The sequence below is a fragment of the Heteronotia binoei genome, chromosome 21 (genome assembly GCF_032191835.1).
Source record: "Heteronotia binoei isolate CCM8104 ecotype False Entrance Well chromosome 21, APGP_CSIRO_Hbin_v1, whole genome shotgun sequence".
In the NCBI taxonomy this organism is placed as follows: Eukaryota; Metazoa; Chordata; class Lepidosauria; order Squamata; family Gekkonidae; genus Heteronotia; species Heteronotia binoei.
Window position 1 is genome coordinate 122,245,819 of NC_083243.1, and position 25,831 is coordinate 122,271,649.

Genomic DNA, 25,831 nt, shown 5'->3' on the forward strand with positions numbered 1-25,831 from the left:
CAACCCTGCTTTTTCCATCTCTCGGCTTGACTTCACGAACTATGAGTTAAAAAGGGTGCAGTAGTCCACGTCTGCTGCAGGCTCGCTGGTGGCTGACAAGACCAATGCGAGACAGGCAGATCCGGCCACAGTGGCTGCAGGGAAAAGTCTGATTTGGGGTTGGTGCTGTAGCAGTGCGATTCTTCCTCAATCTCCTTTTGTCCTCAAGACCAGCTATGCATGCGTTCTCAAAGGAAGAGACAGCCTGGTGGATGGTGTGCCTCCATGCTTTGCGATCTGAGGCTAGGTCAGACCACTGGTGATGGTTGATGCGACAGGTGCCAAGGGATTTCTTCAAGGAGTCCTTGTACCTCTTCTTTGGTGCCCCTCTATTTCGATGGCCGGTGGAAAGTTCGCCATACAGAGCAATCTTGGGAAGGTGGTGGTTTTCCATCCTAGAAATATGCCCTGCCCAGCGCAGCTGCGTCTTCAACAGCAGTGCCTCGATGCTTGTAACCTCCGCCCTCTTGAGGACTTCAGTGTTGGTCACAAAGTCACTCCAGTGGATGTTGAGGATGGTGCGAAGGCAGCGCTGATGAAAGCGCTCAAGGAGTCGCAGGTGATGACGGTATAAAACCCATGATTCGGAGCCGTAGATGAGGGTTGTCATCACAACCGCTTTGTAAACATTGATCTTTGTGCCTTTTTTCAGATGCTTGTTGCTCCACACTCTTTTGTGCAGTCGGCCAAATGCACGGTTTGCCTTTGCCAGCCTGTTGTCAATCTCCTTGTCGATCTTGGCATCTGAGGAGATGATGCACCCCAGGTAGCTGAACTGCTGGACTGTCTTCAGAACTGATTCACCCACAGTGATGCAGGGAGGGTGATAATCTTCCTGGGGTGCAGGCTGGTGGAGAACTTCTGTCTTCTTCAGACTAACTTCTAGGCCGAATAGCTTGGCAGCCTCTGCAAAGCAGGACGTCATATGCTGCAGAATTGATGCCGAGTGGGAGATGAGTGCAGCATCATCAGCAAACAGTAGCTCGCAGATGAGTTTTTCCATTGTCTTGGAGTGAGCCTTTAGTCGCCTCAGGTTGAACAGGCTGCCATCGGTGCAATAGCGGATGTAGACACCATCGTCATCATCTAGATCTACTGTGGTTCTTTGAAGCATCATGCTAAAGAAGATCATAAAGAGAGTTGGCGCGAGAACGCAGCCTTGCTTTACACCTGTGCCTATTGGGAAGGGCTCCGAGAGGTCGTTGCAGTGTCTGACTTGGCCTTGCTGGTCTTCATGTAGCTGGATGATCATGCTGAGGAACCTTGGGGGACATCCTAAACGTTCCAAGATTTGCCACAGGCCTTTCCTGCTAACGGTATCGAAAGCTTTGGTAAGGTTGACAAAAGTCACATATAGACCCTTGTTCTGTTCCCTGCATTTCTCTTGGAGCTGCCTGAGAACAAATACCATGTCGGTGGTGCTCCTGTTAGCTCTCAAGCTGCACTGGCTCTCTGGGAGGAGTTCTTCTGCAATGGTGGGCACCAGTCTGTTCAGGAGTATTCTGGCAAGGATTTTGCCTGCAATGGAGAGCAGGGTTATCCCCCAGTAGTTGGAGCAGTCTGACTTTTCCCCTTTGTTCTTGTGTAGAGTGATGATGATTGCATTGCGAAAGTCCTGAGGTAGTTTGCCTTGTTCCCAGCAAGTGACAAGTACTTTGTGAAGTGTGCTATGTAGTACTGTGCCCCCATGATTCCAGATCTCTGGTGGGATTCCATCAACTCCCGCAGTCTTGCCACTTTTCAGTTGCTTGATGGCTTTAACAGTCTCTTCTAGGGTGGGGATCTCATCCAACTCTGTTTTCACTGGTTGAAGTGGGGTGAGGTGGATTGCTGAATCTTGAACTACGCGGTTGGCACTGAAGAGAACCTGAAAATACTCTGACCACCGGTTCAGTATGGATGCCTTGTCTGTGAGGAGCACTTGGCCGTCTGCACTATGCAAGGGACTCTGAGCTTGATATGATGGGCCATATACTGCCTTCAGAGCTTCATAGAACCCTCTTAAATCACCAGTGTCTGCACACAGCTGGGTTCTCTCTGCAAGCTTGGTCCACCACTCATTCTGAATGTCTCGAAGCTTGCGCTGGAGGTTGCTACATGCAGCATGAAAGATTGTTTTTTTCCTGGGACAGGAGGGCTGAGCAAGATGTGCTTGGTAGGCAGATCTCTTTTTCGCTAGTAATTCTTGGATCTCTTGATTGTTCTCATCAAACCAGTCCTTGTTCTTCCTTGTGGAGAACCCAAGGACTTCTTCAGAGATCAACAGGATGGTAGTTTTTAGGTGTTCCCAGAGTGCTTCTGGAGAAGGGTCTGTGGGGCAACTGGGGTCCTCAATTCTTGACTGGAGTTTTGCCTGGAAGGCAGCTTTAACTTCGGGTGACTGAAGGCTGCTATAGCAGCGCCCGCCTCACGGCCTCACTGGATCTCTTTATTTCAGTCTCTTCGGGGTATTTTACTTTGTTATTATCTGATGGAAATAGAATTTGCTTCTTAGGGGACCACAGCAGCTTTGTTTGTTCTTCCCAAAAATATAGGCTCTCGAGAACTTTAACTCAAACCACAGATTTATTATAACACAAAGTCTTTAAACTGGGGATATGGGAGATATTTACACAGGCTAACATGTTGCTCAGTTGTTTCAGGCTTTACAATCACTTTTTCTTCCTTCTTTGAGTCTCTCAGTTACACAGTTCACAGTTTCCCTATAACTTGCTCTCTCCACCTCTAGCAAAGGCCTGTCCTCTTGGGAATGATGTGCCAAGTCTCACCCCTCGACTGGAGCCACTACTACCAGTCCTTCTGGTGTCTCAGACCCACATCCGCTCCCTCAACCACCTCACTAGATCTTCAGAGTTGTCTATAGGTGTCTGTGACCGTTCAGGTCTTGACTGACTTACACACACACAGCCCTCTTGGCTGGTTTTGTCGAGCTTGCAGTCTCTGGAAGACTTTCCCGCCACTGTCTGAAGCTCCTTCACAGGATCAGCTGCCCTCCCAGCCTCGGTCAAGCACGAACTGACCCTCTCAGTCTCTGTCAGGCCCCAACACTGACAGACTTCTGACTGAATGACTGCCTCGGCAGTTTCTGTCACTCAACCACTTTCCCTCCATGAGAGCTCTGAGCACTTTGCCCCCACCCTCAGGTCACCTGACGCAGGCCCTGTGCGTCTTCAGTTTCTGGTTAACCCCTAGCTTTCCGTCACAGCTGCCAACCTGAAGCTTCCTCCGAGGGATACCTCCTCTCCTGGGTGTGGGTTTAAAGTGAAGACGGAGATTGCAGCGTACAAGACGATGATCCGTATGACATTCCGCACTGGGCATTACTCGGGTGTGTAAGACATCTCGAAGGTCTCTCTCTGGCGCACCAGAATGTAGTCGATAAGGTGCCAGTGCTTGGACTGTGGGTGCATCCAGGTTGTCTTCAGGCTGTTCTTCTTCTGCAAGATAGTGTTGGTGATGGTGAGCTGGTGCTCCGTGCAGAATTCTAGCAGGAGGCGCCCATTATCATTGCAGTTGCCAATGCTGAGTTTGCCAAGTACCGTGGCTAGCCTACTGGGGGGGGGGAAACGAGCTTTGTTTAGGCCACCTTTTCTAGGCCCCTCTTTGTGCGGAGCAAGCAGTACTGTCCCTAGATAAGGCTGCTTGGTCGTTCAGGGTGCTGCCTAAAAATGCTTTCGTCTCCGGGTCAGCATCAGGTGACCAATACCCTGAACCGCCTACATGCAGGATCAGGACTGCGGCTTCCAGTGGCATCTTCCACCTGCCGTTTCGACCCTTGCCCATCGCTGCAAACAAAAAGTCCCAATTAAGATTGTCAAAGGCTTTCTCCGCATCAGCAAAAAAGAGTGCCACTTCTTTTTCTGGATGTTTTTCATAATACCATACAATGTCCACCACTGTTCTGATATTGTCTCTAATTTGCCTCTTCGGGAGAAAGCCAGCCTGCTCCTCACAGATAAACCTATGCAGGTATTGTTTTAGCCTTTCCGCCAAATTTTTTGCAAAGATTTTGTAGTCATTGTTAAGCAATGAAATCGGTCTATAATTTTTCACATTTGTAGCATCTCTGTCTTCTCACAGGGTGTCTGTTGTGGGGGGAGAAGATATAGGAGATTGTAAGCCGCTCTGAGTCTCTGATTCAGAGAGAAGTGCGGGATATAAATCTGCAATTCTTCTTCTTCTTTTGGTAACAATAAAATAACTGCTTCTTTCCAAGTATTTGGCACTTGCCCATCCAAACGGGTATTATTCATCAATTTTTGGAGCATTGGAACTAATATATTTATAAGAACTTTGTAAAATTTTATTGAAAAACCATCCGGTCCCGGTGCTTTCCCTATTTTTATTGAACTGATTGCAGCTATTTCACCTTTTTCAATTGGATCATTCAATGTTTCTTTCACCATTTCTGTTGTTGGATTTACCTTCAAATTTTGTAAATAAGCTTCTATTCTTTCTTTATCAACTCACTGGCCTTTAAATAAGATAGCATAGTATTTGTAGAATTCCCTTTTGATGCCCTCCTGGTCTACAATTTCTTTGCCACCGGTTTTAATCTTGTTTATGTATTTATTTTCCCTTCTTTTCCTCATTTGCCACGCCAAATACTTTCCAGGTTTGTTTGCCCCTTCAAAAGATTTTTGTTGGAGTCTTTTCAAATTCCACTCCACCTCTTTATTCAGTAAATGACTTAACTGACTCTGTAAGATTGTAATTTCTTGCAAAATTTTCTTTTTCCCCGGTCTCTTTCTTAATTCAATTTCCTTTTTACTTATTTCCTTTTGTAAGTCCAACAATTGCTTTTCATTTGCCCTTCTGTCCTTATTATTCAATGTAATTAATGTTCCTCCCATCACAGCTTTATAGGCATCCCAAACCATTTGAAATTGTACCTCTTGGTTGTCATTTATTTGTAAAAAAGCTTTAGTTTCTTTTTCTAGAGATGCCACTACCTCTACTTTCTGTAATAATTAATCATTTACCCTCCACCTCCTCTCTTTTTCCCTCCCTTTAGCCAACCACATCAATGGGTTATGGTCTGCACCTATTTTCAGAAGAATCTCTACTTTTTTTGTGATCAGTCCCAGCTCTTTTGTAGCCCATAACATATCAATCCTAGAAAAAGTATTATGTCTGGCTGAAAAAAAAGTATAGTCTCATACCCTGGGGTTGAATTTTCTCCACACATCTTCTAAGCTCTCTTGTTTAATTAGTTCAAAAAATGCTTTAGGTAGTTTACCATCTACATTTTTCCCCCAGATCTATCTAAAGAGTTCTGAATAGTTACATTAAAGTCACCCATAAGCATTATCTGATCGTATGTTACTTGATCCAGTTGTTTCATAATATTGAAAAAAGTCACTCTTAGCCCCATTAGGAACATAAAGTCCCAACAACAGAGTCTTTTTGCCATACATCAAAACTTCTACAGTTCTACAAAACTATCTACCTTCATTATCTTTAAAAATCAGTTTTGGCTTCAGCTCCTTCTTTATGTAAAAAATCACTCCCCCTATTTTTTTTCTTTAGCCAATGAACCAAATTCTTCCCCTAAAAATTTGTTACGTAAAAAATTGTAATCTGGTTGTCTAATGTGTACTTCTTGTAAACAAATTATATTACATTTTTGTTTTGTAATCCAATGAAATGTTGCTCTTTGTTTCTGTGGCAAATTTAGGCCATTAACATTCAAAAAAATTAATTTGTAATCCATAATGATTCTTCAATTAAGCTGTGTCCCCAAAATCCTTATTGTCCGCCAAAAACCCTTCCATGCCTTGAATGTCTATTATGGAATACTTCAGCCTTTTATACTCAAAACTAAGTCCGGCTGGTAAAATCCATCTATATCTTGTACCTTTTGCCCTTAATTTATCCGTCAAAGGTTTAAATTGTCTTCTGTCACTGATGACCTTCCTTGGTAGTTCCTTCATTATTCTGACTCTGCTCTCCTCCACCACCAATTCTTTTGCAAATTGTTGGCTCAAGATCCTTCCCACTATATCTCTAGTGGTAAATTTAATTACTGTGTCTCTTGGCAATTTACACCTTCTGGCAAACTCTGAATTGACCCTGTACACGTAATCACATCGATCTTCAATCTTCTCTGGCTCTTCACCCAAATATTCAGCAATAATAGTCGTGATATATTTCTTTTAGTCCTCTTGATTGTTTTCTGGCATCAGCTTACAGTCTTGTAGTAGGACTTTTTCTTGAATCTTCTTTATTGTAACATCTTGATTTGTAACTCTATTTTCCACCTCTTGCATCTTCTGTGTTGTTGCTTGTGACTCCTTCTTCAGATCTTCAATTTCTTTCTTGAGCTCTTTCTTTACAGCCTCAGCACTGAAATTTATTTCTTTTGTTAGTTCCTTAGTTATCTCTTTTGTTATTTCTTTAGTCTCTTTAGTCAACTTTTTCTCACTTGTAGTTAACAAATCTTTCATTGCCTTTGTTAATCTGGCCTACATAGCATCCAGCTGTTCTTGGGCAATCTTAGACATTTTGCCTCTACTGAGCCAGCTCTTCCATGCATTCTTAGTTCATATTTTGGATCAGACATCAGTCTTCCCATAGCATATAATAGACCCCAAGTTGACCTCACCAAACTACAAACCGATAACAGGGTTTAATAGATTAGAGCCTGCCCTCTTCAGCAAGCCCAAAATCGCCATCCACAGAGCTTCCTGGGCCAAGATATTAATATTTAAAGTTTTGTAAACATTCAAAATGGCGGCCACAACTTTTTGAGGCCCCAACTCTATGATTTTTTGGGCTAGAGTAGGCCTAGAGGTCTAGGATGTGTCCCTCTTCTCCCAGCACTGTTTCCTGCCTCTCTGGAAATGAAGTCCCGTTCTCAGTGGTTTCCACTCTCACGATATTTCGTAACTTCCTGTTTCCCAGTTGCAAGCCGAGGCTTTGTTATGACGGGGGATTTTTTTTGCAGAAGCCACAAAGGTAAACAAATCTTGTTTTTTTGAATTTTACAGCACCTATTAAAGTCCCAAAGCCACGATTTCACCCCCAACCTCTGTAACACAGCTTTACTTCTTTGCAAATAGTTCCAAATCTTTGTTTCTTTAGTTTAAAAACGTTCTTTTAATCCCGGAATGAAAGACAAGAATTGTACCTTATCAAGTGTCCAAAGCTTCCTTATGACCGATCGTTCCAATCTTCAGTAGTCTATAGTCCATAGAAAGTTGGGATTGGGTGAATTTATGTCAATTTAATGACTCCAAAAAGCCTTTGTAGATGTTGTTATGCGATTTTTCACGGGAGATTCTTCAAAGCCGAAAAGGAGCGCCAGCGGGACTCCTCGCCAGCCAAAGTTAAACTCCTCAAAATCTTGCAAGCATGTCTTGGACTCTTCCCATAACTGGGAGGGTAAACAGCAGGTGATAAAAACACCTTTTATGTCCAGAATAAAGGCGTTGGTCCACTCCACGAAAGGGAGATGTGTCAGTTCCTCATCTTTCCAACTCCGGAAGCCCCGTAAAATGAAGTTCTACTTGCATGTGGAATGTGACGGTAATTCTTTCCTTGGGATCTTTTTTTAAAAAAATTGAGCAGCCTAGGGCAGACCATGTCAAGCACAAGGGCAAGAGTAAGAGTAACTTTCTATTTCTGTTGGATTTCATTCTGATCTTTCCCAACATGTCTTTCTTTCCCATGATGGTCTGGAAGGGGGGGAGATACAGGAAAGCAATACTAATTTGTGTTTAGTGAGGCATTAACACAGCTTGCTACAGGATAGAAAAATCAACAGTCCTATTATTGATGTCATTCTCTTGGCACTGAAAGAATGTATAGAGTCCAGAATTTCATTGTTGTTTCTGTCCCACATTGCATAGCTTATAATTTGCATGTAAACATTAATATAATACTTGTGCACATAACATTATTTTTTAAAATTTAATCTAACTGCAAATCTTTGTGCTGCACCACAATATGGTAAGTCTTTTTTCAGGGAATGTACAGTGTATAGTTAAGTTTATTTGCAGCTAAAATAGGTGCAAATAGGGCCTTAAAATTTTACCAAGAAAACACAGCTCGTTTTAACTATAGGTCTGCCACCACTCTCACAGGAAGTGAGCCAGTAATTTTAATGTGCTGCTGAATTTAAATATATCTATGCACATTTTAAGATGCTCAATGATTACCATATAGACTTAGCTAAGAAAACCTGGTGATTGTAATTTTATTTTTATTACTGAATCTGTTTAAATTTCTAATCCTCAACTCTTTTATTTCCTCTAGCAAACATTTATGGAGTTCAGTTTCTATTTCATGAAGGCAGCTTCTAGTAAAACATCTTCCTTTGCATCACTGAATTCTGCTTACTACTGCTAGTCTAATTTTGCTTCCTTGTGTAACATGAATTCAGAACTCAGCTGGAGAGGGCAGGAATTATGAGAAGGAAAGTAGGAATGATGAGAAGGTTTTGAATTACTGTCTGGTTGACTATTAGAGCAAGAAAAGAAGTGAGAATATCTGGGAGAGGTAACGGGGAAGTGAGTGGGAGAATCAGTAGCACTTCATCTGTTGGAGTTGTGGTGGATGCTCTGCTTAAAGTTGCCTGCCTCCAGGTGGGGCCTGGAGATCTCCTGCTTTTACAACTGATTTCCAGTGAGCAGAGATCAACTCTCCTGAAGAAAATGTAGCCAAGAGAGAATCATGGAAGTAGCTCAAACCACATAAAAAGCCATGAAAAATATCTAACCCCAATACAAAAAATATGCAAAATATTCAGTCTCTTAATAATCACAATTAGGGTTGCCAATCCTCAGGTAGGGGCAGGGGATCCCTCGGTTTGTATGCCCTTCCCCCGCTTCAGGGTCATCAGAAGGCGGGGGGAGGGGAGGGAAATGTCTGCCGGGAACTCTATTATTCCCTATGGAGACTTATTCCCACAGGAAATAATGGAGAAATGATCCATGGGTATCTGGGCCTCTGGGGGAGCTGTCGTTTGAGATAGAGGCACCAAATTTTCAGTATAGCATCCAGTGCCTCTCCCCAAAATACTCCCCAAGTTTCAAAAGGATTGGACCAGCCCCCTAAGAAGGTGCCCCTCTCCTTCATTATTTTCTATGGAAGGGCATTCAAAAAGGTGTGCGGTCCCTTTAAATGTGATAGCCAGAACTTTGGAGTTCAATGATGCTTGTCGCAGCCTTGATCTTGGCTCCACCCCTAATGTCTCCTGGCTCCACCCCCAAAGTCCCCAGATGTTTCTTGAATAGGACTTGGCAACCCTAATCACAATATCAATATGAACATTCAAATACAAAGTCCTTATAAAAGAAAGTCCTATGAAAGTTCATAAACACTTGCAAAGTACATCACTCTTCCAATCTCAATACAAGTAGGTCTCTCTTTCCACTCCTTCTTTCTTTCTGTAAAGTGCTTGTACAGTCCGACTCCTTAAATAAAGCTCCTTCAAAATTCAATGTAAAAGGTGTCTTGTCAATTTTTCAAATCTTTTGTGTCAAATCAATGACACATAAGCATGGACCCATGGATGACATGAAATTTTGTGTACTGTATAGACATCTGAATACACATTTTACATTGAATTTCACAGGACTTTCTATTATAAGGATTTTGTATTTGAATGTTCATATTGATATTGCAATTATAAAGAGACTGAATATTTAGCACACTTTTTGTATTGGGGTTAGTTATTTTTCACAGCTTTTCATGTGGTTTGACCCCTGGAGAAAATGGCTCCTTTGAAGGGTGGACACTATGGTATTGAACCATACTGAGGACACTTCCCTCCCCAAACCCTGCCTTCTCCTGGATCCAGCTCCAGAGTTTCCAGGTATTTTCTAACACAGACCTGTCAACCCTTTCTCCCCTCTATCTGGCCATGTGATGCACACCTTTGTGCCTTCTGATATCAGCTGGTACAGTATGAAATATGATTGACTCCTCTGTTGTTGCCACCATGAGATGGTGAGATGCTGTAATCCTTTCTAGCAGCAATCATGAAGAGTTCCCTTATCTTTTTTTCCTTTGGGCTCAGTAAGAAATATTTGATTTTTCAAAAAAGAGGGGGGTGGGGGGGATAGGTAAGCTGTTAGCAGCTAGAATAAATAAGCATAAAGCAAAGGGAACCATTTCAGTTATTAGAAATAGCAATGGCATTCTTGAAACAAAAATGGATAGAGTTGTTAAGGAGTTTAAGGAGTATTATGAGAAAATATGTATTGCTGATAATTCTGCAACTGAAAAATAGATTTCTTATGGATTTAAAAATACTAAAGCTTACTGAAGATTATAAGAACTAGTTAGTTCATCCATTAGCCTTACAAGAAGTAATTTCTACCATTATTATTTTTTAAAAATTAAAATAAAGCAGCTGGTCTGGATGGTTTCACCACAGAATATTATCAAGCCTTTATGGAAATTTGTCTTCTACATTATTTATTGCATCACATGAAATATATACTACAAAGCACTTATCAATTCATGGACTACAGGAAAATTAGTGTTAAAGCCTGGAAAAGAAGCTAAAGAAACAGGTTCATATAAACCTGTAACTTTATTACACAATTATTATAAGATTTTAAAATCATTTTCCTTTCACTTGGCGCAAATTATTTCAGAATATATAATCAGCAATCAAGCTGGTTTTATTCCTAAATTATCATTAACTTCAAATATACAGAAAGTTTTAAATATAATCCAATACACTGTAAATAAAAGCTGAAAGCAGCCTTTCTGTTTCTCATTGTCGATAAGACATTTGACTGCATAGATGCTAAATTCTTATTGGCTATGCTGAAAACATTTGGTTTTGCCAATGGCTGTATTAATTGGGCATGAAGTATATACTCTGATTCATTGGCAAGATTAATAATATCTTATTTTTTATTAAACCTAATAAAATATTATGGGATGTTAAGCAGGGCTGTCCTCTTTCAGCCCTACTTTGAGCAATTTGTAATCTATATAGAAGATTCTTTTGGAGATTCAGTGGATCAAAATTCAAAATTACTGTATGAAATTGAGTTTTTATGCCAATGATTTGACCATTTTTATATTAGATAGTGATAAATTTAGTAAGAAGCTTAAGAAAATTGAGTACACGGCAATATATGGATAGAAATTATAAATTTCTAAAACCAAAGTAGTATTTTCTAATGTAAGGGGGGGGGGGTTACAATGAAGCATCCTATTCAGTTGCAGTAACTAGGTAATCAGTGATTCAGATATAGGCTGATATAAATTTGTTTTGCAAACTCAACAAATTGAATTTGCAAACTAAGAGAAATTAAATCTACGTTGGAGTATTAGGCTTCCTTACAATTAACTTTATTTGACAGAATTAATGTGATTTAAATGTCTACTCTTCCAAAGGTGGTCAGAAATTTATTATGGATTTTGAATGGAGGGGAAAGTGCCAGGGATTGTCTGGAAAAAAGCTCAGTTAAAGTGGAAATCTGGGGGACTAGCAATCCCCAGTGTAGTAGACTATTACCACACAGCTAAAATCTTATGGTTAGCTCAGTGGTGAAGAGTGTAGTTAGATCTGTACAACTATCTGTATCTTTGAGAGGTTGGATCATCTTTAAAAAGTTTTATTTACAAAGGCTCTAGTAATTGTTGCCATTTTGATAACTTGGGATAATGGTGATGGAAACTGATTCCTCATCTGTCACCTTGGACATCAGCTATGCTTGAACTGAGTCCAAAACAGCAATGTAATTTTTGGACTGAGGCAAACACAGATCATTTTTATGAGATAGTAAAAATAATTTTAGAAATTCTATGAGCTAGTAAAATCTTGTAGTGGCTATATTATTTCTCTATTTCAACATTTGCAACTATAAAGATTTACTAAACAAAAACTGCATAATATAGAATTTCAATGTGAGATGAATTGATTTCAATCTTGTTAGGTTGATGTTTTGCCTTCATTCTGTATTCAGAATGCAGTTTTTGTTTAATAAATCTTTGCAACTGCAAATACTGAAATAGAGAAATAATATGGTTACTAAAAGACCTTACCAGCTCATAGGACTTTACTAGATTATATATTTATATATATATATATATATATATATATATATATATATATATATATATATATATATATATATATATATATATATATATATATATATATATATATATATATATATATATATAATAAGCATCATATAAAGTATCCTTAAAACAGAAGCAGACAGTTAACACATTGATAATTTAAAGCCTACGTAAAAGAAATGTCTTTAAGCCTAGCACATAAAAAAAATATGACATAGATACCAGGTGAGCCTCAAGGGGGAGAGTTCTGCAAAGGTGAGGTGCCACCAAAAAAAAACAAAAATTGTCTCTAGGCACCACTAACCTCATCTCTGAAAGCAGGGGCACAGAGAGCAGGGCTTGAGCTTTATTACTGGGTGGGACAGTATCGGAGAAGATGGTCATTCAGGTACTCTGACCAAAATCCAATTTGGGGCTTTAAAGGTAAGAACCAGCACTTTGGATTATGCCCAGAAACACGTGGGAAATCAGTGCAGATTTTTCAACACAGGGTCTTCCTGTCCCCATAACCAGCCCCTGACAGTATTCTGGCTGCTTCATTTTGGACCAAATGTAGTTTCATAAGAGTTTTCAGCAGAATCCCACATACTGTATATTACAGTAATCTAACATCAATGTAATCAGAGCATGAATCACTGTGGCCAGAATTGTATGTTCCTTTTCATCAATTAGCTCAAATTTCTTCATTTAATTTAAATTTTTTTAACACGATCTTAACTAAATTTCAGTTTTATCTTCGTTCTTAAAAAGAAGATTTTAAGACATTTTACAGTTTTTAATAGGTAGTCAAAGGTGGTTCATGTGTTATTTATTTATTTAAAACATTTCTATGCCATCTTTCCACCCAAATAAGTTCCATAAGGCAGATAATATCAGCACATTACCACATTTAAGACATCATTAAGACTGCATTGAACACTCACACAAATGATATATCTGTGCAAGCAGTGAAATGTTGATGAAAGGATTTATGAATGGTCATACATTAGTTTTCATGAGCCAGAAGCTGTTACATGATTGTTAAATACTGGGTTCGGTACATTTGGAGTTCACACAGAACTGGCTTTATTGCTAACTACATACTAAGACAACATGGCATGGCAGTGCCCCCACTTATATACATGCAAAAAGAACCACCACCCCAACTTTCCCTACCAAATCATGACAGTCAAGTTGCATGTCCTGACTGCTCATTGCTTACTTAAAAGAGTCCAGCAGACAGAAATATCGCGTTGCTAGAGTTCCGGCAGTTGCCCGTGAAAGTTTCCCACCACGCATCAAATACAATACATAACAGTGATCTTCCAGCATTGATTTGCTCACACAAATAAAGCACATGTGGCAAGTAAAATAAGCGGGGAAACCAGCTGAGACTAATGTATGAACTGGTTCTTAATGAGATAATTGTGTAATCCTATGATAATAAACTGCTTTTCCTTGATGCCACATTCCCTGGAGTCCCTTTCACCCTTGCATTATACTGCACTTTGGGAGTGCCATGATTTCTTTTCCTTTTTGTCTTATGTCTTGCTTCTTGTTCTTGTTATTAGTTTAGCTCACACAACTGCTCACAATTTTTGTGCTACTTTCTGTTTCTTTACAAAATTCAGAACAGGATATGATCTAACTGAGAGCATTTGTTTCTACTTGGTATAAAATTCACAGTATTGTTTAAAATACTGTTCATCCTTGCTGACTGTTTGTGGCAGACACATTAGCTCTTAATTATTAAGCATCTAGCAAATGCTCTAATCATACATTGTTAAATTAGAAAAGAACAAAAAGTAAAAATAGCTTACAAATCCATTGCCTTTTGAACTAACAGTGTAGCTGCAAAAAGTAGGTATGGGTAGAGTTACTTACTTATACAACCCACCAACTTTAATTTTCCTTAGGTGCAACTTATAACAGAGTTAGTTGAAGCCCAATAAATTTTCTGTGTTATGCAGATATTGATGAATGTGCCTTACGGACTCACACCTGTTGGAATGATTCAGCCTGTGTGAACCTGGCTGGAGGGTTTGATTGCCTCTGTCCATCTGGACCATCTTGCACTGGTGACTGCCTGCATGAAGGAAGCTTGAAACGGAATGGCCAGGTATGGACTCTGAAGCAAGACAGATGCTCTGTTTGCTCCTGTAAGGTAAGTTCCTGTTTGGTTTGCTTTGTACATTATCTAAAGGTCTCTTGTATTTGTTCTGTGAATAACTGAAGTCCTTTGTTTACAGATTATTTTTCCCTTGTAAATCCATCTTGAGAGAACTACACTTTCAAAATAACACTTATTCACAAAAAAAGAACCCATACATCTGTATCCCTCATACAAAACCTAGATTTAAATGTATTAGGCTTTTTACTTTGTCATCTCATAAATTAATAAATTCTTTCTAGTAAACAAGGCTGCAACCATAAAAAACTGATCTCAGCAAATAGAGAATGAGACTTTCCCATGCAAGTAAAACAAACAAACAAACCTTTTTTGGAAGAGAATAAAACAATACCAGAACATATTTCTAGCAGGTGAACAGCCTGATTGTTAATATCTACATCTTAATACTTGCATGTAAATATTTACATCTTACATCTTAAGCCTTAGAATTTTAGAACACCTGATGAAACATTGCTCCAACATGGTTGCTTGACCATGTGAAGTTTAGTTGATGGCATCAAGAGTTGATGGCACTCTCCTTGTGGAATCCTGTCCCTTAGGTGGTCAGTTTGGCCTTCTGTTTTGTTAGCTTTTGTGTGTGTTAAGTATTGTCTAATTGCTTCCAACTCATGTTGACCCTATGAATTGATTACCTCCTATTATTAATGTTCAGGTCAAATCAAAGGCGGTCAAAAGCCTTAACAGAACAGTGTGTGTGTATATACTATATACACTGCTCACTTCTTTTTAGCTTTTGCTTTCTTCTTTCCATAATAAATACATTATTTTACTGTTTTAACTATAGCTCATTGTTTGCTCTTAATAACAAGAAGCTCACAGTGCAATCCTAGGCAGGGTTACTCCTATTGGCATCAGTGGGTTTAGACTAGGATGATTCTTCATAGGATCACACTATTAACCTTTGAAGGAATTAGAGCACTGGGAATTCTGTCTGGCAGTCTACTCACCATCAGTTTAACCACAGGAAAAGTTTGTTCTTCCCACTGGCAGCTGAAACCTGTGGATCATTTCATGTCCATAAGTATGAATAAATACCTAATGTCCATTTTGGTGCATTCTGTGAAATGTATTTCATTTGATACTTATACAGTGCAGTATCATATACTAGGTATTCTAAAAAATAGCATTTTTATTTTAAAAGCAATAAATAGTATAACAAAAACAAATTATGCAGAAAATATATATGTTTTGAGGAGAGGCATTGGATGCTATGCTGCAAATTTGGTGCCTCTACCTCAAAAAACAGCCCTCCCCGCCCGAATCCACAGATCACTTCTCCATTATACTCTACTAGCAGTAAAGCCATTTGTAGGAAGACATACAATGGGCCCTAAAAATATATATATTTGGGAGGGGGCTGATGAATGTGTAGGTGGCAGGCAGGCAGAAAGAATGAAAGAAAGAGAGAGAGAAAGAACGGTAGGAAAAAGATGGGGAGAAAAGAGTGAGATAAAGAGAAATGGATAGAAGGAAGGTAGACAGACAGAGGCTGCAATTTAACAAGTTAAATAATGCAGTTTCAATCCAGTTTCAAAGCACTTTCCATCTGGATTTGGCCAGTTCACACAGTAAAATCCAGTTGGAAAGTGCATTGGAAGTGGATTGAAAGTAGGGTTTCCAATTCTCAGTTGGAGGCAAGGGATCCCCAATGTCTCCTGGCTCCACCCCCAAAGTCCTCAGATATTTTTTTTAATTGGACCTGGCAACCTTAATTGAAAGTGCATTATTTAGTGTGTGTGATCACAGCCAGAATTAAATAGAAAGACAGAAAGATAGAGATACAGAGAAAGAATGAGAGAAAGAACAGAAGGGAGGTAGGAAAAAGAGGGTGGGAAGGAGTGAAAGAAAAATGAGAAGGAAGATAGAATGAAAGAAAAAGACAAAGGCCCTTTCTCCATTCAGCTTTGCTCCAGATCTAGTGAGTCTGCCTGCAACAAGCCTTCATCATTCAAAATGCTTCCACATTTAAACATTTGCTCCTCACTTTTTGCGGAGTTTTACTTCTACATTTGCAAAAAGAAGGAAGAAAGTCTGCAGGCCCTTGCCCCTCCCAGAGGCTGAAGGTTCAATTGAGCTGTCTCTCAAGATTGCCTGGTCATAGGTGTGTGTGTTGGGGTGGGGGTGGTTGAAAGCCCACTCAAGGCGCTGCTGTCATACACACACTTCCAGCCACCAAAAATGGGCTTTGTTTTGAGTCTGGTTGGAACTGGGCTTTTATTCTAGGAGGGAGGAGAAGAAGTGGGCAGAGCCACCAACAACCTGGAGCAGGGGAGAGATGCCACCCCAGGCAAAGATCCCTGCCCCTTATGCGGCAGTACACACATTGCTGCCACACACTGCCTCTTTCTCTTTGCAATTGAAGCTGAGCTCAAAGGAGAAGACGGCACTCTGCTCGGCTACTCTCGCATGAAGGTGAGAGCATCCACCTGAGCTTGGAGGAGAAGAACAAACCCCACTTGGCTGCTCTCACTTTCAAGGCGAGAGCAGCTGGGTGGAGTGCATTCTTCTCTGACCCCAGCTTCCCTTGTGGGGGGGGGGGGAAGCTGGGCTTGGTGGAGAGTGCTGCCAATGTGCTGTCCAGCTGCTCTCAGCCAAGAGTGGCAGGAAGGGGGCACCCCATAGGCGAGGTGGTGCCCCAGGCCACTGCCAACCTTGCTTGTTCCCATGTGCCAGCCATGGGTCCTACCACTCCAAGCAAGGACCCCTGCCCCTCATGGTAGTGCACACATTGCTGCTGTGCACCACCTATTTTGCCTGTCCAGGACTCAGGTAGGTGAAGGGGGTGGTGGGGCTACATTCATTTGCAAAGGAAGGCAGCCTCTGAGTGGTGCACGTCACCACCACCTCTTTTGCCTGCCTGGGATGCAGGCAGGCCCAGTGCTGGAGCCTTGGGTGCCCCAGCCAGAACCTGCCCCACACCCCTGCACACACACCCATGCTTGCCCTGCTGCCGCACTCCCTCCCACAGGGAGAGCAGATGATGTGGCATGGAAGGAGGGCTGTGTGGGCTCCAGCTAAGCCAGGTCTTCACAGTGCACTCTTGTGGGCATGGAGTACCTCCAAGAGCACATTGCGGAGGCGTTCTCCTCTGAGTTGCACTCAGAGAAGCCATGCTGACCTTGAAGGTGAGAGCAGCTAGACAGGGTGTGTTCAAGTTGGGCCTCTGCTGTGAGGGAAGCCCAGCTCGGAGAAGCTGTACCGATGCCCCACCTGGCTGCTTTCATCTTGAAGGTGAGAGCAGCCGCGCAGGGCGTGTTCTCCTCTGAGCTGGGCTTTCTGGCAAGGAAAACCCTGCTTGGAGGAGAGCACACATTGATGTGCCTCTGAGCAGTGCACCTATTACTTTCTGAATAAGTACTCTCGCAAGCCAATGATTAAATGAGGGAATGGGCTTTGGGAGGAGTTTGAAAACTCGGTGGGAAAGTTCTACAATTATAACCTTAGTTCTGTATGTTCAGGAAATTTCCTGTTCAAACGTATTCTTGTAAAGTGAGAGGCATCTCCTGGGTGAAACCGTTTTTGATGCCCATTCAACAAACTGAGTGTAGAGGACATAAGAAAATGCAAAGCAAGACAGAAGTGAAGACAATATGCAATGTAGATTATCACTTTAAAATGAGCACTGAGAGAGGATCTTCTGCCAAGTGTAGAAACAGCCAAAGGTAGAGAGAGAGAGAGAGAAATAATGAGAGAAATGAATAAAGTGAGAGTTATGTTAAAGTTTGGGAGAAAGGAATAAAATAAAGGGAAAGGAAGGAAGAAAGACTGAGACAGAAAAATGACAGGAAGACAGGCAAGTAGGCAGGAAGGTAGGCAGCCATTAGAAGCCTGCTTTTCACCCCCTCCCACTTGCAGGGGGGGAGCAAAAGGAAGTCTTCAAGTGGCTTCCTACTTCTTAAAGCAAGCAGCCCACTGTTGCCTAATTTGAATAGAAGGAGTGAAGACTATTTGCAGGTAGAAAGGGGGTGAGTATAGAAAGTATAGAATATAGAGAGTCTATTTCTCTGGTGCTGAACTTCCCCCTCCCCCCCACATTGTGATGGAACATTCCTTTTCTGCCCATTGAAGAGATTTAACTGTTTTCTGCCAGTTTGCTTAATTGTATATAGTTATTAAATGATGTTCAATGTTACTTAAGCAAGTATGTCTGCCACACTGGATTCAACCACAGACCATGCTGTAAGTGAAGAGGTGGAATATTGCCCCATAAGGAGGAGTTTCTGGCATATTTATAAATAGAATATATATATACCTCACCTCCCAAAGAGTAGGGACGGTGTGTTTGTGTGTACTGGGCGAGTGCAACTTTGGCAAGGAGTGTTAGTTGAAGGTGGCAAGATGGTGGAAGTATCTTTTTTTTTGGTGGGGGGGAGATAGACTGAGGAAAGGCAATATTAATTAATAAGGCTCCAGGAGAACCTCTCAGCAGAGAACTGTCTCACTCAAAAGTCAGTGGCCTTCTGATCCAGCCCAAGCAGGCCTTACTCGCCTGGGGCTCCCCTGGGCCACCCCCCAGTTAAAAGGCCAGCAAGCTCCCTCAGAAAGATTCAGGAGCTGTGCTCCTGTGAGCTCCTGCTGAATCTGAGGTCTGGGCCACACTCCCCTGATATAGCCAATCCACCAAGAGCTTACCAAAAAGAGCCTTGTGAGCTCTTTGAGGATTGGCTACATTAGGGTGTGTGGCCTAATATGCAAAGGAGCTCCTTCTAGAATTCTACCCCTGACCAGAATTGTATACTGTACTCCAAATGAGGCTGCACCATCGATTTCTTCAGGGGCATTATGATACTGGCTGATTTGCTTTCAGTTTCCTTTCTAATAATTCCCAGCAGTTGCACATTGTCTTGACATTTTCCACTGGCTGATTTGCTTTCAGTTTCCTTCCTAATAATCCTCAGCAGTTGCACATTGCCTTGACATTTTCCATGAGTTATCTAGCTTGACTCCAAGATCTCTCTCTTGGTCAGTCTCCACCAGTTCGGACCCCATCAATGTGCATTTATAGTTCAGATTTTTGGTCCCAATGTGCATTACTTTGCACTTGGTCATGTTGAACCTCATTTGCCACATTGATGCCCACTTGCCCAGCCTTGACAGAACCACCCTGAACAATTTAGTGTCATCTGCAAACTTAGCCACTTCACTGCTTACTCCCAATTCTAAATCATTAATGAACAAGTTAAAAACCATTGGACACAGTACTGAGCCCTGCGGTACTCCACTGCTTACCTCCCTCCACTGTGAAAATTGTCCATTTCTACTCACTCTCTGTTTCTTGTTACATAGACAGTTTTTGATCCACAAGACGACTTGTCTTTTTACGCCATGACTATTGAGCTTACTTAGAAACCTTTGATGAGGAGCATTATCAAAATCTTTTTGGAAGTCAAGGTAAACATCTATTGGGCCCCCTTGTCTACATGTTTGTTCACCCCCCACAAAGAACACTAACAGGTTAGTGAGACAAGATCATCCCTTACAGAAGCCATGCTGAGTAATCCTCAATAGCTTTTGTTCATCAGTGGATTAGATGACCCTAGGGCTCCCTTCCAACTCTGATTATATGATTCTATGTATTACTGGCACCTGCAAGCTGGTATAGGCCTATTAATATTCACTTTAACCCTTGGGAGGAAACAGGAGTGCTTTGCTCACATTGAGTAAAAGATCTTTTACGTCTGTTTTTATACATCCACGAACTTAGAACAACATCTTGGGTGGATTTGTGGAAGGAGACAGAGGGGGACTATGGTTTTCCGTCTGTATTGAATATACAAAAATTGTTATTATTTCTGTTGCTATTGGGGATTAAGATTTTTCTTCATGGGAAACATAGCAGGCATCTGAATAGCATGATTTTTGTGTGTGGGGGGGAGATAAGGCAGGTATTGGAATAAGCATGACTGACATGATGTGTTCCTAAGGATGCATTTGATTAGTTTTTCCAATTTGCATTGTAGGTGAAATTCTTAAGTAAAAGTATTGTTTTGCAAATAGTAGTCATTAATCAAAGCCTCAGGGAATCACAGAAAGCATTGATGAGCCTCAGGGAATCACAAATGGTTGTCTTGGTTAGGGATGGTCAGAGTTATCATCAGAAAAATATTTATTTGTGCGCAAGCCTCTTAACTACATGTAGCCTAATCTAAATTCTCTGACAATATTAAACATAGTATAATAATAATAATAATAATAAATTTTATTTATATCCCGCCCTCCCCGCCTCGGCAGGCTCAGGGCGGCTAACAACATTTCTTAAAAACATACAGTAATAACTAAAACCTTTAAATTTAACAATATAAAACAATATAAAACATTAAATTTAACAACATTAAAAACCAGTCAATACAATTAGATAATTTGGTCTGACAGTGCTGGTGGTGTTTGACGCTAGTTCTGCCAGTTTATACACAGCGGTCAAGGTCTTTAAACCGCATTGGCGGATCCTTATTTAACAGCCTTCTTTAGCAGTCTGAATAAACAAGTTTAAAAAGGGTGGTCTTGCAGGCCCTGCGGAACTGGTCAAGGTTCCGCAGGGTCCGCACCTCCTCAGGGAGTTGGTTCCATAGGGCAGGGGCCACGGTTGAAATGGCCTGTACTCTGATATTTTGGTGTTTAATCTCTTTCGGCCCAGGGATAGCCATTAGATTTTTCCCGGCTGACCTCAGTGCTCTCTGGGGTTCATATGGGGAAAGACGGTCCCTCAGGTAGGCAGGTCCTCTTCCATATAAGGCTTTAAAGGTAATGACCAACACTTTGTACTGGACCCGGTATATAATCGGCAGCCAGTGCAGTCCACGTAGCCCCGGCCGTATATGTTCCCATTTCGGGAGTCCCAACAACAGCCTGGCCGCCGCATTCTGCACTAGCTGCAGCTTCCGGGTCCGGCACAAAGGTAGCCCCAAGTAGAGGGCATTACAGTAATCCAATCTTGAGGTGACCGTTGCATGGATCACTGTTGCGAGGTCCCGGCACTCAAGGAAAGGGGCCAACTGCCTTGCCCACTTCAGATGGAAGAATGCTGACTTGGCAGTGGCTGCTATCTGGGCCTCCATGGATAATGAAGGCTCCAGTAGAACACCCAGGCTCTTTACCTGGTGCGCTGCTTTCAATGGTATCACTCTTGCATTTTAGAAATCACAAAACCTCAGAAATTGTTAGTTCTAGATGCATGTTTCCCAACAAGGGTGGTGATGGGCTTGGAGGTATTACGACTCTTGACTTAGCATTGTAAGGTCATCACTACTAATGGTGAATGGGCTCTCCTACACAATTTCTCCTTTTCTTCACTCTCTACTCTAACAGAGACCAAACAGAAAATGCTGCTTGCTACCTTTTGAACCACTACAACTATGACAATTGAGAGTCACTGTGAAGAACAAAGTGGGGAAAACACTGCTGTAATGGGCAGAGAATATTTACTGGGCTTACCAGTCCCCAGGTCTGAGCAGGGGATCCCTCGCCCGCAACAGCCTCCATGTGCCTTTAAATTTGGGCAGAGTTAGGAGATGCTTGCAGCTGTTTGTGTTTCCAAATCTGTGATTTTAAATCTCAGCCAAGAAGAGCTGCAGGGCAGGGTGAGCAGGCAGAGCCATGTGGCTGTGAATCAGCCTGTGAAAAAGGCAGAGGAACCAGCACAGTACCTCTGTTTGTTTTGGATTTTCATCACTTGTATAGCAAAATGGATAGTAAAGAGGCTATTCTCCATTTGTGTTCCTGTTCCTGAAGAAGCTGGTTGAAATACAGCAGATTGTTACATTCAGCAGCTGCCATGGTGAGTAAATCGCCCCAGTGAGATCACACAAAAGTGTGGGCTTGTAAACTGTGTTTATTTTGGCTGCTTTGTGAGTGTGTGTGCATATCCCTTTAAAAAGTCATGATTGCAAATGCTCCCAAAGCCTGACAAGGGGACTTGTTGGGGTCTGACAAATTTCACCTTCATTTAGTGGAAGTGAAGCTGCCAGGGTAGGCAAAAAAAGAGGATGAGGAAATGTAAACTGTATTCAGGGAAACTGCACTGATGTATATTTATTTATTTAGGGAATGGCTTCACCCTCAAAGTCCCCAGATATTTCTTGAGTTGGACCTGAACCCTAGTGTTAGCCTGGTCTGAGAACCTTGAGTAACAGAGGGTTCAGATGGAATTCTGCAGTTAAGAATGACAGTTGAGGGTGGCAGAATGGTTACATTTAGTTAAGAAGAGTGAATCAGGGAAGTGGGACCCATAGCCATTCCCTTAGGGAAATAGCTCCTAGTAAAAGGGGGTGATCTCAATCAAGAGTTTAAGATGGAAAATTGGAATTTGTGTGAAGAAGCTTATTCATTTCATTTAAGCAGTGATTGCCAAGAAATCACTCTCCACAGTTTTAAAGTCCTGTTTGTATAACAAAACAGTTGCTTGATTGTGACAAACTATTATTTATAATTATACAAAATTACCTCATTCCTGTCCCCTGACATAGACGTATGAAGGATTTTACAATTCCTCAGCATCCCAGGCTGGGTCAGCAGCATATATCAATACTCATTTAAACAACTGGATGGGACAGACAGAAAAACTCTTACTGATTTAAAACATCAGTTTCTGATGTGAGAGGGGGGGAAACTTTTTTGTTGGCCATTCTAAAGAAAGTCGATAGAATTATTGGACTTGATACCATAAAAATTATGTAAAAGAAACTAACAAATCTGGAACCCTAGAAATGACTTTACCTGAGGTTTTTTTAATTATCTTACAGTGTTGTGTGTTCTTAAAACAAGAGACTACATCCTATAAAGTATAATATTTAGTTTGGGTGCAGTGTGCCCTGCATTAGATGATGTGAAGACAGCACCATTTTTTAAATTTTGGGGTGTAAGTGAAAAGGGATTATTTCAGCACTCCACCAGACATAATAACAGCTTTAAACATGCTGGTATTTGTTCCTATGAATGAGGACAAAATTTACTGAAACATTAAAATTCTAACAGCTTAATTAGGTGAGTGCATTCATTTCCAAAGTAGCCTGAAGTAGATTTTCTCTGCTTTCTCGAAATACATCCCTCAAGCCTTATAAGAATTATTACATAAATTGCCAGAGCCTTGTTGTGTTTAATCCTATTTTGTTGTTCTGTTTTCTCATGAATAAAGCAGCTTGACTGGACTAGTAGAATGGAAACTAGATTTCTTATGTTCCATGTTTGTAAGGAATTGGGGAGTACAGAGATTTCCAAGATGGAGGATAAGGATGTTCCTAAAGCAGATTAAAGTAATGAATATTGATTGATTGATTTAATCTAGAAAAATTTATATGCTGCCACTCCAGAGACCTGACTTGAGGTGGTTTACAGCCATAGTACAGAACCATTAAAGCACATCCATTAAAAATAAAGCTATTAAAAGCCATCCATAAAGAACAGGCCAACACCATAAAACACAACCATTAAAAACAGACCAATGCCATTTAAACCGTCAGGGCATAGCAGTAGCATAAAACACACATTGAACAGCCTAAAAGGTGTAAATAGAATGATCCTTGGGCCACAAGCAAACCATAAGATATTTCAAAGATAAAACATCTTTGTTAAAAGCCTGAGTAAAAAGTAGCCTTGGCACCTAAAAGAAAGTAAAGTAGGTGCCAGGTGAGCCTCATGGAAGTGACTTGTATTCCTTTATTCTATACTTCATGCTCATGGACCAATGGGTCATAAGCCAACAAATTCATTATGGTACAGAATAATGCTGTCTGATGGTACAGAATAATATAGCCCAATAACACGTAAAATAACCAAACAGCCAACATTAACAGAAAAAGTCCTGCCTCTGGTCAGTAGCCTCCTTACCTCTGAAGATGGGGCTTCAGTAGAACTGTAGCCATGGAGGGAGGGCCCTCCAGAGACTTTGCCCCTAACACACATGCAAAGCCCCTTGACTTCCATTCAGTACCTTGCCCCTTGGGTTTTTTGCTGCCGCCACATCTTACACTGCTGGCAGCTGCTACCCTCTTAGTCTGCCACTCTGAGCCAGGCCCTCTCACTCGGCCACTGCATTGGCATGCTTCCAGCCACCTTCTCCCATCCCCAACCTGGCCTGAGTGCCCCTTGCACTCACCCGTGCACTCACGTGGCCAGCAGCCACACTCTCCCACCCCAACCAAGGTTCACATGCACCCACAGCTGCCGCTGCTACCAAGCCTGCCTCAAGCTTGCCATTGCCCTCCCTCAACCCCCTACCAAGCTCTTTCCCACTCGCCTGTGGGCTACATATGGCAAGTAAAGTATAGAAAATCTCTCTTTTTTCCCCTGCTTGTTGCTGTAGCCTGCAAAGCAGCCTCATGCAATCCTGCTCTGGCAAGGAGGAAAGTCCCACCTCCAAAGCTGCTCATCCAATCTGTTGCTCTCTTGTGTCTTCCCTTGTGCCCTCTCCCACTGGCCAGCAGCTGCCACCACCAAGCCTCGCACTACCATCAGCCACCCTCTCTGTATTTTTGTTGTTGTTGAAGCCTGCAACTCTTAACTTAAGCCACCCTGTCCTGGCAAGGAGGCAAGTCCTGCCTCCAAAAGCTGCTGTCTTCGATCAGCTTCCCTCTTGGCTCTGAGGCTCAGGAAGAGAGCCACAGCCCCCACAAGCCAAAGCATTGCAAGCCCCAGACTCAGTGGAGAGGCTTGCCTGATCACCATGTGTCTCATCTGTAAGCAAGCCAGCAAGCAAGCTGGGTCTTCCTTCTCTCCGCATGATGCATAAGCATGGCTTGAGAAGGCAGCTGCTTCAGATGACCAGCTACAGAGCTTAAAGAGAAGGTGGGGAGGGAAGTGTGGGACAGGATGCAGGCATTGGTGGTGAAGGGTTTTTTTTTTTTTAGTATTTTTCTCCCTGTTCAGAGTCTTCCTTCCCTTCCTTTCCAAAGTGCCATCTTTCTCTCCCCCACCCCACCCTGGTCTCTGAACAGGGAGACTTCCTATGCCCTGATGCTCCCAAGGAAAGCCTGGGAGAGGCCAGACAGTGTAGAGAGCCAGTTTGGTGTAGTGGTTAAGTGTGCGGACTCTTATCTGGGAGAACCGGGTTTGATTCCCCACTCCTCCACTTGCACCTGCTGCATGGCCTTGGGTCAGCCATAGCTCTGGCAGAGGTTGTCCTTGAAAGGGCAGCTGTTGTGAGAGTCCTCTCAGCCGCAACCACCTCTCAGGGTGTCTGTTGTGGGGGAGGGAAATAAAAGAGATTGTGAGCCACTCTGAGACTCTTGAGTGGAAGGCAGAATATAAATTCAATGTCGTCTTCTTCATTAGTGCAGAGCTCCTTGGCAAAAATTAAATTAATTACATTAAGTGTCCCCTAATAAATTTAAATGCCCCCCCTCACATTTGAAATCCTGGCTATGGGCCTGGGCTTCAGAAGAGGAACATTTTAAGAAGAATATAGAAAAGCTGGAACGGGTCCAAAGGAGGAGGACAAAGATGGTGAGGGGTCTTGAGATCAAGTCTTAGCCTGGAGAGGAGGCAGCTGAGAGGTGATATGATCATCATCTTCAAGTACTTGAAGGGCTGTCATATAGAGGATGGTGTGGAATTGTTTTCTGTGGCCCCAGAAGGTAGGAC

General features: G+C 41.9%; 1 protein-coding gene across 4 annotated transcripts in view; it reads left to right on the plus strand.

Moving 5' to 3' along the window:
* NELL1 (neural EGFL like 1) overlaps nt 1–25,831 on the plus strand; it is a 994,364-nt gene that overhangs the window by 934,165 nt on the left and 34,368 nt on the right. For all 4 annotated transcript variants that reach the window (XM_060262209.1, XM_060262211.1, XM_060262210.1 and 1 more), the window contains one exon: nt 14,037–14,230. In XM_060262209.1, the coding sequence (XP_060118192.1) occupies nt 14,037–14,230 (194 nt within the window). The remainder of the gene's footprint in view (nt 1–14,036; nt 14,231–25,831) is intronic.